This window comes from Coregonus lavaretus, assembly GCF_964263955.1.
Source record: "Coregonus lavaretus genome assembly, chromosome: 28".
Taxonomy (NCBI): domain Eukaryota; kingdom Metazoa; phylum Chordata; class Actinopteri; order Salmoniformes; family Salmonidae; genus Coregonus; species Coregonus lavaretus.
In genome coordinates this window covers 937178-951280 of record NC_140015.1, presented here as the reverse complement: position 1 = coordinate 951280, position 14103 = coordinate 937178, and the positions used below count along the sequence as shown (strand labels likewise).

Below are 14103 nucleotides of genomic sequence, written 5' to 3'. Positions count from 1 at the left end.
GTAAAAATTCCCTGTCTTAGGTCAGTTAGGATCACCACTTTATTTTAAGAATGTGAAATGTCAGAATAATACTAGAGAGAATGATTTATTTCAGCTTTTATTTCTTTCATCACTTTCCCAGTGGGTCAGAAGTTTACATACACTCAATTAGTATTTGGTAGCATTGCCTTTAAATTGTTTAACTTGGGTCAAACGTTTCGGGTAGCCTTCCACAAGCTTCCCACAATAAGTTGGGTGAATTCTGGCCCATTCCTCCTGACAGAGCAGATGTAACTGAGTCAGGTTTGTCGGCCTCCTTGCTCACACACGCTTTTTCAGTTCTGCCCACAAATGTTCTATAGGATTGAGGTCAGGCCACTCCAATACCTTGACTTTGTTGTCCTTAAGCCATTTTGCCACAACTTTGGAAGTATGCTTGTGGTCATTGTCCATTTGGAAGACCCATTTGCGACCAAGCTTTAACTTCCTGACTGATGTCTTGAGATGTTGCTTCAATATATCCACATAATTTTCCTTCCTCATGATGCCATCTAATTTGTGAAGTGCACCAGTCCCTCCTGCAGCAAAGCACCCCCACAGCATGATGCTGCCAACCTGTGCTTCACGGTTGGGATGGTCTTCTTTGGCTTGCAAGCCTTCCCCTTTTTCCTCCAAACATAACGATGGTCATTATGGCCAAACAGTTCTATTTTTGTTTCATCAGACCAGAGGACATTTCTCCAAAAAGTACGATCTTTGTCCCCATGTGTAGTTGCAAACCATAGTCTGGCTTTTTTATGGCGGTTTTGGAGCAGTGGCTTCTTCCTTGCTGAGCAGCCTTTCAGGTTATGTCTCGTTTTACTGTGGATATAGATACTTTTGTACCTGTTTCCTCCAGCATCTTCACAAGGTCCTTTGCTGTTGTTCTGGGATTGATTTGTACTTTTCGCACCAAAGTAGGTTCATCTCTAGGAGACAGAACGCGTCACCTTCCTGTGTGGTATGACGGCTGCGTGGTCCCATGGTGTTTATACTTGTGTACTATTGTTTGTACAGATGAACGTGGAACCTTCAGGCGTTTGGAAATTGCTCCCAAGGATGAACCAGACTTGTGGAGGTCTACAATTTCTTTTCTGAGGTCAAGGCTGATTTCTTTTGATTTTTCCATGATGTCAAGCAAAGAGGGCACTGAGTTTGAAGGTAGGCCTTGAAATACATCCACAGGTACACCTCCAATTGACTCAAATGATCAGAAGCTTCTAAAGCCATGACATTTTCTGGAATTTTCCAAGCTGTTTAAAGGCACAGTCAACTTAGTGTATGTAAACTTCTGACCCACTGGAATTGTGATACAGTGAATTATAAGATAAATAATCTGTCTGTAAACAATTGTTGGAAAAAGTACTTGTGTCATGCACAAAGTAGATGTCCTAACCGACTTGCCAAAAGTATAGTTTGTTAACAAGAAATGTGTGGAGTGGTTGATAAACGACTTTTAATGACTCCAACCTAAGTGTATGTAAACTTCCGACTTTAGCTGTATGTGTATATCCTTTTTGTACGAATATACATATCCTGCCTTCTCACAAAAATGTGAAAGAGGCTCAAATATTTGCATTTGCGTTGCTCATAACAGTCACATTTTCAAATAAATGTATTCTTTATATTTTCTTATATTATGATTTGTATGATTCAATTGAGTGACAATTTTACTTCTGAATTGATAAATGATGATGGTTAGATTAGTTTCCTACTCTTTGGCAGAATGACGCCAAAGGAATAGGGTTGCAAACCTTCCCGAAATGTTCAGGTTTTCATGTAAAATGTAATAAAGTTATCACACGCAGTTGCATTCTGACTGTATATGAGATCGGGACAAAGGACACATAGCCCCAGGTACGAACAGGGCTAAAGACAGCGCAATACAGGTGGTTATGATCAAATGTCTGGCATATTGACAAATCTCAGTTAATCCTGCAAGACCGAGACTAATTTTGTTTGTTCCCACCTTGCAAATCTATGGATTAGCCTAGTATTATATACCATATCATGACATCATGACAAAAAGAGGGCTAAAATCATGTTTCTTAATTTAATTATGACAAATGCGGTAGTCCGGGCACGTGACCTGCGTGCCCCTGTAATGGCTCTCATTTGGCTCATCAACGAAGGACATGGTGCTGTTCTCTTTCACTGTTTATTCTGCAAATACATACACATCACTGTGTAAACTTCAGAACAACTGCAACCCACCAAGCAATCTGAGTGCAATGAAATAACATAAAATAAATGTACACTTCACGAGGTGACTAGAAGGCGAACGTTAGCCACCTTTAGCATAACGCAACGTGCATTTAGTAAATGTCCATAAAATTGTAAATACATGACACAACTTTAACACTATCACATAACATGTCAACATCAATAGTGATTATAAAACAATATGGTTCTCAGCCTAACATACATTAGATATCCTTTTCAAAGTGAAAACACCTGGTGCAGCATGGATCACCCTACACACCTCCATCCAAGTTGAACAACTCTTTGACTGGATGCTGCGTGATCATGTGCACGTACATTATGTACACTGGGATGCAGTTACTCAAATAATACAGCAGGTGGCTCCACAACTATACATATACATAACCTGGCTGCTTAATTATGACAAAACTCATACAACTAAGGATGCCTATTTCAACCCTGTTACACCCGTTTGGTAATCCGGCCCTAGTAGGCGGGTGATTATAGCAGAGTGCAGAGTGGGAGTGGGCAGAAAAAATACTGGCTGTGTTATCAAGAAGTCACACCGTCAAAATCTGTGCGAATTATTGGAGACGCACACTGAACCATCAAAGGAAGACACTTGGACACGTAGAAGAGCGAAATCTGTCAAATTGAGAGGAACTGGCAGTATGTCTTTACGGATAGTTCTTTGTAGATTTAATAAACGATTTGAAGTCAAAACATATTGAAATCAATAGAAAATAAACACGAAAAGGAATTCGATTTTTCTGGAGTAAATATCATTACAGGTTTGTAGCCTAAATTACCTGGATTCTTCTGTCTGCTTTTGACGAGAAAGAGGAGCAGCGCGTATTCACATCTCCATCATCCCTGTCAGCAGGTAATAAACGGGAGTAGTAGAATAATAAATGACTGGAAACTGAGTTGTAAAGGTTATCTATCATTCCTGACCGTATTAATCATTAATTAGTAGCCCCTAAAGTAATAACTAGGCTACTCCTCATTAGAATTAGGAACACAATTAAATACTTGATAAGATAATCATATTATTTAAATGGAATACTAGTGTTCTATGGAAGTTTGGTATTACTAGTATTCAGTTGATCAAATGGCTCATTGTTGATTAATCAATACCATTCAAATAGGTTGTTTATCATTTTTCTGTAGTTGAACTGCCTCAAATGGAGGCAGTTCAACAGGACAAATGTCTGTAGCAGATGCTTTGGTATGGCTGTCAGTCACCCATCCTTTACACAGTTACATAGTTACTACAGCAATGCATTGGTTCTTTTTAAATATAGGCTCGCTAGCCCCCTGCTTGGCCAGATATTACATCTTGGATGTACAGTACACTCTTCCCACTGGGCACAGACATCAATTCAACCTCTATTTCACATTGGTTCAATGTAATTTCATTGAAATGACATGGAAACAACATTGATTCATTCAACCAGTGTGTGCCAAGTGGGTTGCTTTCTGTTTAAGGGTCTCTTCTCACAAAGATTAGACCTGTAGACACACAGTCCTTGATAAGCTGAGCAGTGATCACTTTCAGTTGTGTGGGATTTCTTGGTCAGGGGTAACTCTAATCAGTGGTATAATTATCCAGTAAACAGTTGTGTGGGTGGCACCTTCCATTACCTGGCTGGCGCCATGCGGTAGATGTAATAACTGTAAGGTCTGAAGCCATTTGGATCCTGCTTCACCCACTCTGTCATGTACCGGCTTATGTAAGACACACAGTGCTTCGTGTAATGTTGAATAGGTAGCACTAGGATTCAATATAACCTGTTGGAATCACTGAGAATATTCAGTATAACCTATAGGATGCAGTGACCAGGTTACTGCATGTAGCTAAGTGGTTACCATGCGATGGTTAAGTATCACGTTGACTACCTGCCATCCCCAGTACTTGACTGATTCAATCAATCATAATAAGGGATAAAGGGGGGCTCAGGCTTTAGCGGTACTGAATGTGTGTTTCTGATGTGTGTGTCCCCCCCAGAAGTGCCATGGTGGCCCCCACCACCAGCGTTCCTAAAGGCTGTGACCCCTCTGTGGGCTCCCTGTACTTCAACCTGTGTGATCTGACTGCAGTGTGGGGCATCGTGGTGGAGTCACTGGCGGCTGCAGGCGTGGTGACGGCCTTCATCCTCATCGTCATCCTCATAGCCAGCCTTCCCTTTGTGACAGACAGGAAGAGGAAAGGTATGGTGGCCCTGCAGGCCAGCTTTCTGGTCTTCACCCTGGGCCTCTTTGGCCTCACTTTTGCCTTTATCGTGGGCCGGGACTTCACCAGCTGCGCCGCGCGCCGCTTCCTGTTTGGTGTGCTGTTTGCTGGTGGTCTGGCCTGCCTCCTGATGCACGGGCTGTGGCTGGTGCTGCTGGACCGGCGGGGCCGAGGCCCGCAGGGCTGGATGCTGTGTCTGGGGGCCCTGGCCTTCTGGCTGGTCGAGATTATCATCAATACAGAGTGGCTGATCATCACGGTGGAGAGGAGGCCAATGACGGCCAGCGGCAGCCCTGACATCTCCTGCAGCATCACCAACCAGGACTTTGTGATGGCTCTGATCTATGTCATGGCCCTGCTGCTGGCTGTGGTGCTGATGGCCGTGCCCTCGCTCACACACAAACACAAGGCCTGGCGGCGGGACGGTGCCTTCATCCTGGCCACCGGGGTCTGCTCCATGGCCGTGTGGGTGGCCTGGATCGTCATGTACATCCATGGGAACCAGGTGGCCGGGGACCCCAGCTGGGACGACCCCACCCTGGCCATCGCCCTGGTCAGCAATGCCTGGGTGTTCCTGGTCCTCTACACCATCCCAGAGATCTGCTCCCTCACCAAGCAGGAGGACGGGGAGGAGCAGCCCAGCGACGGGGAACACATTATCTACCCGATCAGGAGCTTGGTCTATGATAACAATCTGAAGGAGCAGAACACTGCAGCAGCAGCAGCCCATCAGAACGTATACATGGAGAATAGGGCCTTCTCCATGGACGAACCCAACACAGGTACAGTAGGAACGCCCAATCAACCAACCAATCAATTAATCAATCAATCAATGTCTTTGTTGTCCCATTTGGGAAATTTGTAGTGAAGTCAGGGTAAAAACAACAACATGTACAAATGTTTTTAAAAAAGAGAGAAACGCCAGTGCCCTCATAGCATCCTTAATTAATTTTTTCCATCCACTAGAAATGTATTTCATGTAGGGTTTAATAATATGAATCTGTTCCATCTGATTTCCTGGAATATTTTCTGTTGCATCGGTATCCATGTTTATTTACCCAAGGGCGTAATCATTACCTAATAATACTATCTAATAGTCTCTGTCTCTCACGCTCTTATCTGATTAATTTTCCCGTATTTTAACATTCTTATAGAGAGACAAGTTACATAACAGGGGTCTACGCAGTAAGACAGTGTTATTAGGTATAGATTGGACACAGATCAACTCAAAGAGGACGAACAAATATGAATCTTGGCTAAATAGTTTTGCGCTCTTCTAAATTTAATATGTTCTGGTCCTAGCAATTATTTGCCCGTTCTCACCCCACGGTAATGTACAGTGAAGGAAAAAAGTATTTGATCCCCTGCTGATTTTGTACGTTTGCCCACTGACAAAGAAATGATCAGTCTATAATTTTAATGGTAGGTTTATTTGAACAGTGAGAGACATAATAACAACAAAAAAATCAAGAAAAACACATGTAAAAAATGTTATAAATTGATTTGCATTTTAATGAGGGAAATAAGTATTTGACCCCCTCTCAATCAGAAAGATTTCTGGCTCCCAGGTGTCTTTTGTACAGGTAATGAGCTGAGATTAGGAGCACACTCTTAAAGGGAGTGCTCCTAATCTCAACTTGTTACCTGTATAAAAGACACCTGTCCACAGAAGCAATCAATCAATCAGATTCCAAACTCTCCACCATGGCCAAGACCAAAGAGCTCTCCAAGGATGTCAGGGACAAGATTGTAGACCTACACAAGGCTGGAATGGGCTACAAGACCATCGCCAAGCAGCTTGGTGAGAAGGTGACAACAGTTGGTGCGATTATTCGCAAATGGAAGAAACACAAAAGACCTGTCAATCTCCCTCGGCCTGGGGCTCCATGCAAGATCTCACCTCGTGGAGTTGCAATGATCATGAGAACGGTGAGGAATCAGCCCAGAACTACACGGGAGGATATTGTCAATGATCTCAAGGCAGCTGGGACCATAGTCACCAAGAAAACAATTGGTAACACACTACGCCGTGAAGGACTGAAATCCTGCAGCGCCCGCAAGGTCCCCCTGCTCAAGAAAGCACATATACAGGCCCGTCTGAAGTTTGCCAATGAACATCTGAATGATTCAGAGGAGAACTGGGTGAAAGTGTTGTGGTCAGATGAGACCAAAATGGAGTTCTTTTTGACGCGACTGTAAATAAGCCGTAGTTGGCTAGCTAGCAAGCAAGGGAAAATAACGTTGCCAGCCAGTATGGCAATGGAACATTTAGAACAAACGACTGGGTCGCGTCCATAGATACAGAACAAAAAGACTGAACGACTGGGTCGCGTCTCTAGCAACCCTAGATTTGTGTCGGGACTATATCTTGTGGAAGGTTTGCTGTGCCAATATATCCTCCAAACACCAGCTTCTCTGGCATTATCACTTAAATATACACTCAGTGGCTAGTTTATTAGGTACACCCATCTAGTACCGGGTCAGGCGTGAAAAGCCCAGGAGGCCGCCCGTTTCTGAAATACTGGAACCGGAGCGCCTGACACCGACAATCATACTACGCTCAAAGTTGCTTAGGTCACTATTTTTACCCATTCTAACGTTCAATTGAACAGTAACTGAATGCCTCGATGCATGTCTGCCTGCTTTATATACCAAGCCACGGCAACATGACTATAGGAGTGAACCTTTTTCGTGAATCGGGTGGTGTACCTAATAGACTGGACACTGCGTGTATGTAAAACATTAAGAACACCTGCTCTTTCCATGACATAGACTGACCAGGTGAATCCATGTGAAAGCTTTTTAATCAGTGTAGATGTATGTCAAATCAAATCAAATCACATGTTATTGGTCACATACACATATTTAGCAGATGTTATTGCGGGTGTAGCGAAATGCTTGTGTTCCTAGCTGCAACAGTAAAAGTAAAATAAGTAAAATAATGGAATTAAGAAATATATAAATATTAGGACGAGCAATGTCAGTGTGTATGTTAACAGTATGTAAACATTATTAAAGTGACCAGTGTTCCATTATTAAAGTGATCAGTGATTCCATGTCCATGTACAGTGCAATCGGAAAGTATTCAGACCCCTTCCCTTTTTCCACATTTTGTTACGTTACATCCTTATTCTAATATGTATTAAATAATTGTTTTCTTCTCATCAATCTACACACAATACCCCATAATGACAAAGCGAAAACAGGTTTATTACAAATAAAAAACATACCTAAGTATTCAGACCCTTTGCTATGAGACTCGAAATTGAGCTCAGGTGCATCCTGTTTCCATTGATCAGGATTGTGTCGAAGCACAGATCTGGGGAAGGGTACCAAAACATTTCTGCAGCATTGAAGGTCCCCAAGAACACAGTGGCCTCCATCATTCTTAAATGGAAGAAGTTTGAAACCACCAAGACTCTTCCTAGAGCTGGCCGCCCGGCCAAACTGAGCAATCGGGGGAGAAGGGCCTTGGTCAGGGAGGTGACTAAGAACCCGATGGTCACTCTGACAGAGCTCCAGAGTCTCTCTGTGGAGATGGGAGAACCTTCCAGAAGGACAACCATCTCTGCAGCACTCCACCAATCAGGCCTTTATGGTAGAGTGGCCATACGGAAGCCACTCTTCAGTAAAAGGTACGACAGCCCGCTTGGAGTTTGCCAAAAGGCACCTAAAGGACTGTCAGACCATGAGAAACAAGATTCTCTGGTCTGATGAAACCCAGATTTAACACTTTGGCCTGAATGCAACGCATCATGTCTGGAGGAAACCTGGCACCATCCCTACGGTGAAGCATGGTGGTGGCATCATCATGCTGTGGGGATGTTTTTCAGCGGCAGGGACTGGGAGACTAGTCAGGATCGAGGGAAAGATGAACGGAGCAACGTACAGAGAGATCCTTGATGAAAACCTGCTCCAGAGTGCTCAGGACCTCAGACTGGGGCGAAGGTTCACCATCCAACAGGACAGTGACCCGAAGCACACAGCCAAGACAACACAGGAGTGGCTTCGGGGCAAGTCTCTGAATGACCTTGAGTGGCCCAGCCAGAGCCCGGACTTTAACCCAATCGAACATCTCTGGAGAGACCTGAAAATAGCTTTGCAGCGATGCTCCCCATCCAACCTGACAGACCTTGAGAGGATCTGCAGAGAAGAATGGGAGAAACTCCCCAAATACAGGTGTGCCAAGCTTGTAGCGTCATACCCAAGAAGACTCGAGGCTGTAATCGCTGCCAAAGGTGCTTCAACAAAGTACTGAGTAAAGGGTCTGAATACTTATGTAAATGTGATATTTCCGATTTTTTATAATAAATTTGCAAAAAATTATACAAACCAGTTTTTGCTTTGTCATTATGGGGTATTGATGATGGAGAAAAACGATGTAATCAATTTTAGAATAAGGCTGTAACGTAACAAAATGTTGAGAAAGCCAAGGGGTCTGAATACTTTCCGAATGCTCTGTACATAGGGCAGCAGCCTCTAAGGTGCCGGGTTGAGGAACCGGGTGGTAGCCGGCTAGTGACAGTGACTAAGTTCAGGGCAGGGTACTGGGTGGAGGCTGGCTATTGATGGCTATTTAACAGTCTGATGGCCTTGAGATAGAAGCTGTGTGCCATTCAGAGGGTGAATGGGCAAGACAAAATATTTAAGTGCCTTTGAACGGGGTATGGCAGTAGGTGCCAGGTGCACCGGTTTGTGACAAGAACTGCAGTGCTATTGTGTTTTTCATGCTCAACAGTTTCCTGTGTGTATCAAGAATGGTCCACCACCCAAAGGACATCCAGCTAACTTGACACAACTGTGGGAAGCATTGGAGTCAACATGAGCCAGCATCCCTGTGGAATGCTTTCAACTCAATATTAGGAAGGTGTTCCTAATGTTTGGTATACTCAGTGTATATCAGTAATAGACATGGAGTAGGAAAAGTGTGACCCTCAGTCGTCCCACGCCAGCTTAACCTGTTTGAGGATGCCATCTCCTGACTGACACATTAAACCGCCTGTGAAAAGGCTTCTGATGTAACACTCTGTTCTCTTTCCTGTTCACTTGCCCACTAAAACACACGGGAGAGCATGTCCCTTTCCACTGATCTCAGTCGTCTGACAACATAGGCCTGTGTCCCAAATTGCACCCTATTCCATACATAGTGCACTACTTTTGAACTGGGCCCTGGTCAAAAGAAGTACACTATGGCTGCGTTTACACAGGCAGCCCAATTCTGATATTTTTTTCACTAATTGGTCTTTTGACCAATCAGATCAACTGATGAAAAAACATTTGATGTGATTGGTCATTTTCTCTTCCCATTATTTATTTTGGTCTTTGCTGGGAATATGGGGCTAGTGTTGGTTGTATTTCAACGTATTTGCTCTAGAATTCTAAGTAACAGTGTGTAGGGACTAGAAATCTCCAAATTGTCTACTGGTTGGATCCTGTTTTGTACATGTCTACCTACTACATACATGTGTCTCTCTGGCCGGTAGGAGGGAATATCTATAACTGCATGAATACAGAACAGCCTAATTGGCTTTGTTTACTACTGTATGTCGACATGAAAGCTTTTAATAACATTTTATCACCTTTGACCTTTCCCCTCTACACACCTGGCCTGGGTGATCTCATACTGAGTGATCTAATACTGTACATTTGCCAACCTGGGCTAGAGAGGGAGGGAGTCCTTTTGTGATCTGAGCTGTACAGTATCAATTATACTCTTGAAATTCGATCGACTGTCCTGTTCGGCTGTGATTAAACACACACTTTTATGTTGCTGTTGCCCAGAGTGCGAATTACACCATGACATTCAGGGTGGTCTCTATATTGAGTGCATGCGCTTGCAATTTTTTTAATGGGCCTAATAATAAAGATGTCATTTAAATGGTAAAAATGTAATACCTTTTAATGTGGCATGAACACAACCAGTCATGATATTTTCATCTGATTGTCAAACAAATCTCTTCAAAAAGTAGGTAACCTGTGCACTCCAAAATAATTCCAGCATTCAAACTGCATGTATAGCCTACTCGCGCCATTTGATGAATGGAAATAGACATCTGTTACAAAACACCAAAAAGTGTGCCTAATGACTACCTTAATTGATGCGTCTTGCTGACAAATGTACCTTTTTTGTAGTCTGAAAAGTCGTGAAATTAGGCTGAAACTGTCCCGGGAAAAACGGGATGGTCACCCTAACACACGCAATCAACTTACTAGAAAAAAAACAACAACAATATATATATAAAATAAATGAAAAATAAAAACATACTCTAAATTATTTTTTTATTTTTTTTATTTCAAAGAAACTAAAAAATAAAAGACTATAAAAAAAATATATAAATAGAAAACAAACATTGTAAACTAGTTGTCCCACTGGCTATCATAAGGTGAATGCACCAATTTGTAAGTCACTCTGGATAAGAGCGTCTGCTAAATGACGTAAATGTAAATGTAAATGTAGATTAGGCTACAATGTGTATTACCATGAACTTCAAATAGGCCTACCGGTAAACCAGTGTGTAGTGGCAATATAATACATGAGTTGAATCAAAACATGATTTACACCCTAGTTCATGAGTTGTCCATAAGTCATTAGTTAATGCTTGGAGTCTTCACAGATCGTGTGACATAAAACACTTCCTTTCTCTCCTTATATTAATGACATTTATGACAGTGTTATTTGTAATTATTAAGCATTTAACAATTTAATTAGAACATTGAACTTAAACCCTGTATGAATAATGGATCTTGGAGATCTCGAAAAATGCACAGTAAGTGTAACTATGTCTATGTAACATTTCATTATGCTTCGCAGTGAAAACAGTTCTCATGGGCACACAAATCCCAAATAATGTAAATAATAAATAATATGCCATTTAGCAGACGCTTTTATCCAAAGCGACTTACAGTCATGTGTGCATAAATTTTTTGTGTATGGGTGGTCCCGGGGATCGAACCCACTACCTTGGCGTTACAAGCGCCGTGCTCTACCAGGCCTATGCCATTAGAATGCTTCTAACTGAAAGAGTCAACTATAGGCCTACTGTCATTAATGTATACTTGTTGGATGGATGCGCATTGGTGTCTAGCTGTTGGCTAGTTGTCTAGTAATATTGTTGACCATCATCAGCTGATCCAGCAAAGAAAACAAATATTGATAGAAAATAATTAAGCTAAATAAATGGTCTACTACTTCTGGCCACAGATGGCACGGAGAACACCAGTACCCGCGCGCACCTGAAAAACAACGCAATGAGTGCTCTAAACAGCTGACTGACAAAAGCAAACGATAAATCAACGGATAAATTGAATGCATTTGAATAAAGGCATGTGCTATTTTTATCAAGGACTCATGGCAAACAAATGGCGAAAATGAGGAAGTACAAAGGAAAAATCTATGTGTAAAGGAGCTCAGCTGAGGCCGAAATGTAGCACTACTGAGTGGACAGCATAGAAATAAATGGTTCAAACCATGACAGAGAGGTGGGGGTGTTTGTTTCATTGGAAGCTTTTATTTGAATATTTACCATTGTAAAAAAAAATTACCACTGCATTTTAAACAAATAGGTTGCTGTTGCCATAGAGACGGTGGCTCATGCATTCTCTTCAAATATGTGTCCGATAGTGCTGTATGTGACATATCCAAATGGATCATTATATTATCTGTGTCTGTGACATGTACTTACTGCAGGTAATAAAGTTGAAACTATAATTATTTGTAAGGAACTGGTAGTTTGTAACTTTGTAAGGGAACTGGTTAAAAATGTTTAAATCCCATTATTGTAAATCACAGTGTGTATTTGATCATTCAGGCCTCAGCCATCGAAAGCAATTGAAGCTCAGAGTTTTGAAGTTGTTAATTAATTTGTATTTCTTTCTTCCATTCCTCTCTCCTCACTCCTCTTCTGTCTAGCAGCCAACAAGCCTGTATCTCCATACGGTGGTTATAGCGGTCAGCTCCGCAGCTGTGTGTACCAGCCCACAGAACTAGCTCTAATCACCAAGAGCCTGGCAAATGTGAGTGGGTTTTACACGATACACAATACACAGACTTAAACCCTCATATCATTATCACACTACTGTTATTCTCCAAGAAATACGTACTGAAACCAACCGTTTTTCATTCTCTGTGTGTGCGTGTCCTCTCTACAGAGGGACCAGTCCCATGAGACAGGCCTCCCCAGGGCCACGGCCTCCCCTCTAAACCAGAGCAGCAGCTCCCTGCCTCACTCGCTAGCGCCCCTACCCACCACAGGATTGTCCCCAGCAGTCAGTGTAAGTACAGAGCAGACCTACCTGCCATCATACACAACAGGATACTGTGCATCCATGGTGTTTTTGCTCTCTTCTTTCCATTTTTAAACTACTGAGCCGAGCTGGGCTGTACTATGCTGGCCTGGTTATGCATCCACCATAGTTGCTGGAAAAGTCAACGTGAAAAGAACATATCCGAGCCTGCACAGGACAGTTTGGGTTGGCACGACAGTGTGAAAAGTATATAAGTGGAAGGTGGAGGATTTCAAATCTAATTCTTCTGCCTTGTCTTTCTCAGGGAAATGGTGTGCATAAGAAGCCTCTGTGGTGAATCTACGCTATGCTACTACGACCTGATTCCTGTTCGTCACCCTCCCTCTCTTCTACTCTGTGCCCCAGTTTCCCCTGCGGCCCCTGGGTGTGTCTGTCAGGGCTGGACCCTGAGAAGACCCAGAGCCTTTGACCACTGTAGAGGCCAGGCTGTTCTGTACATACAGTAGGGCTGGAGGGAGCCAGTGTCAGAGAGAGAGGCCACAGTCTTGGTGCTGTGCACCCAGAACAAGTGTGTCTCTCATCTCCCTGTGTCTCACCCAGTCCCAGTGTGTCCCAGTGGCAGTACTAGCCACCCTCCACCTACCCATCTCCCAAGCCAGCACTCCCCACCCCCGGGCCCCAACGCCATGCACTGATGGGAGATCCAACGAACACAGCAACGTACAGCCAGACTGAAGGGACAATGAGGCAGTTTCAAGAGGAATTTGTTGCACAGCCTTAAAAACCCATTACAGTCCAAGCCCTGTAAAAAATCTAAAGGAAGTTTGTAATGAAGTGTCTGTCCTATATACAGTGAGGGAAAAAAGTATTTGATCCCCTGCTGATTTTGTACGTTTGCCCACTGACAAAGACATGATCAGTCTATAATTTTAATGGTAGGTTTATTTGAACAGTGAGAGACAGAATAACAACAAAAAAATCGCATGTCAAAAAACGTTATAAATTGATTTGCATTTTAATGAGGGAAATAAGTATTTGACCCCTCTGCAAAACATGACTTAGTACTTGGTGGCAAAACCCTTGTTGGCAATCACAGAGGTCAGACGTTTCTTGTAGTTGGCCACCAGGTTTGCACACATCTCGGGAGGGATTTTGTCCCACTCCTCTTTGCAGATCTTCTCCAAGTCATTAAGGTTTCGAGCCTGACGTTTGGCAACTCGAACCTTCAGCTCCCTCCACAGATTTTCTATGGGATTAATGTCTGGAGACTGGCTAGGCCACTCCAGGACCTTAATGTGCTTCTTCTTGAGCCACTCCTTTGTTGCCTTGGCCGTGTGTTTTGGGTTATTGTCATGCTGGAATACCCATCCACGACCCATTTTCAATGCCCTGGCTGAGGGAAGGAG

At 43.0% G+C, this 14103-nt stretch overlaps 1 protein-coding gene across 1 annotated transcript; it reads left to right on the top strand.

Annotated features, from left to right (window-relative positions):
* The first annotated feature begins 2806 nt into the window (after positions 1-2806).
* Positions 2807-14088, top strand: LOC311104480 (G-protein coupled receptor family C group 5 member C-like). Its single transcript, XM_084146329.1, has 5 exons — positions 2807-3103; positions 4229-5235; positions 12366-12466; positions 12602-12724; positions 13002-14088. The coding sequence occupies exons 2-5, from the start codon at positions 4236-4238 to the stop codon at positions 13032-13034; spliced, it is 1257 nt and encodes a 418-aa protein (XP_084002455.1). The 5' UTR covers positions 2807-3103; positions 4229-4235; the 3' UTR covers positions 13035-14088.
* The last annotated feature ends 15 nt before the right edge of the window (positions 14089-14103 follow it).

What these genes read in the sequence shown, in the direction of transcription:
- LOC311104480 (XM_084146329.1), top strand. Translation starts at nt 4,236, where the DNA reads ATGGTGGCCCCCACCACCAGCGTTCCTAAAGGCTGTGACCCCTCTGTG. An exon ending in CATGGACGAACCCAACACAG is followed by an intron (nt 5,236 to 12,365) that starts GTACAGTAGGAA and finishes TCTGTCTAGCAG; the next exon opens with CCAACAAGCCTGTATCTCCA. An exon ending in TCACCAAGAGCCTGGCAAAT is followed by an intron (nt 12,467 to 12,601) that starts GTGAGTGGGTTT and finishes TCCTCTCTACAG; the next exon opens with AGGGACCAGTCCCATGAGAC.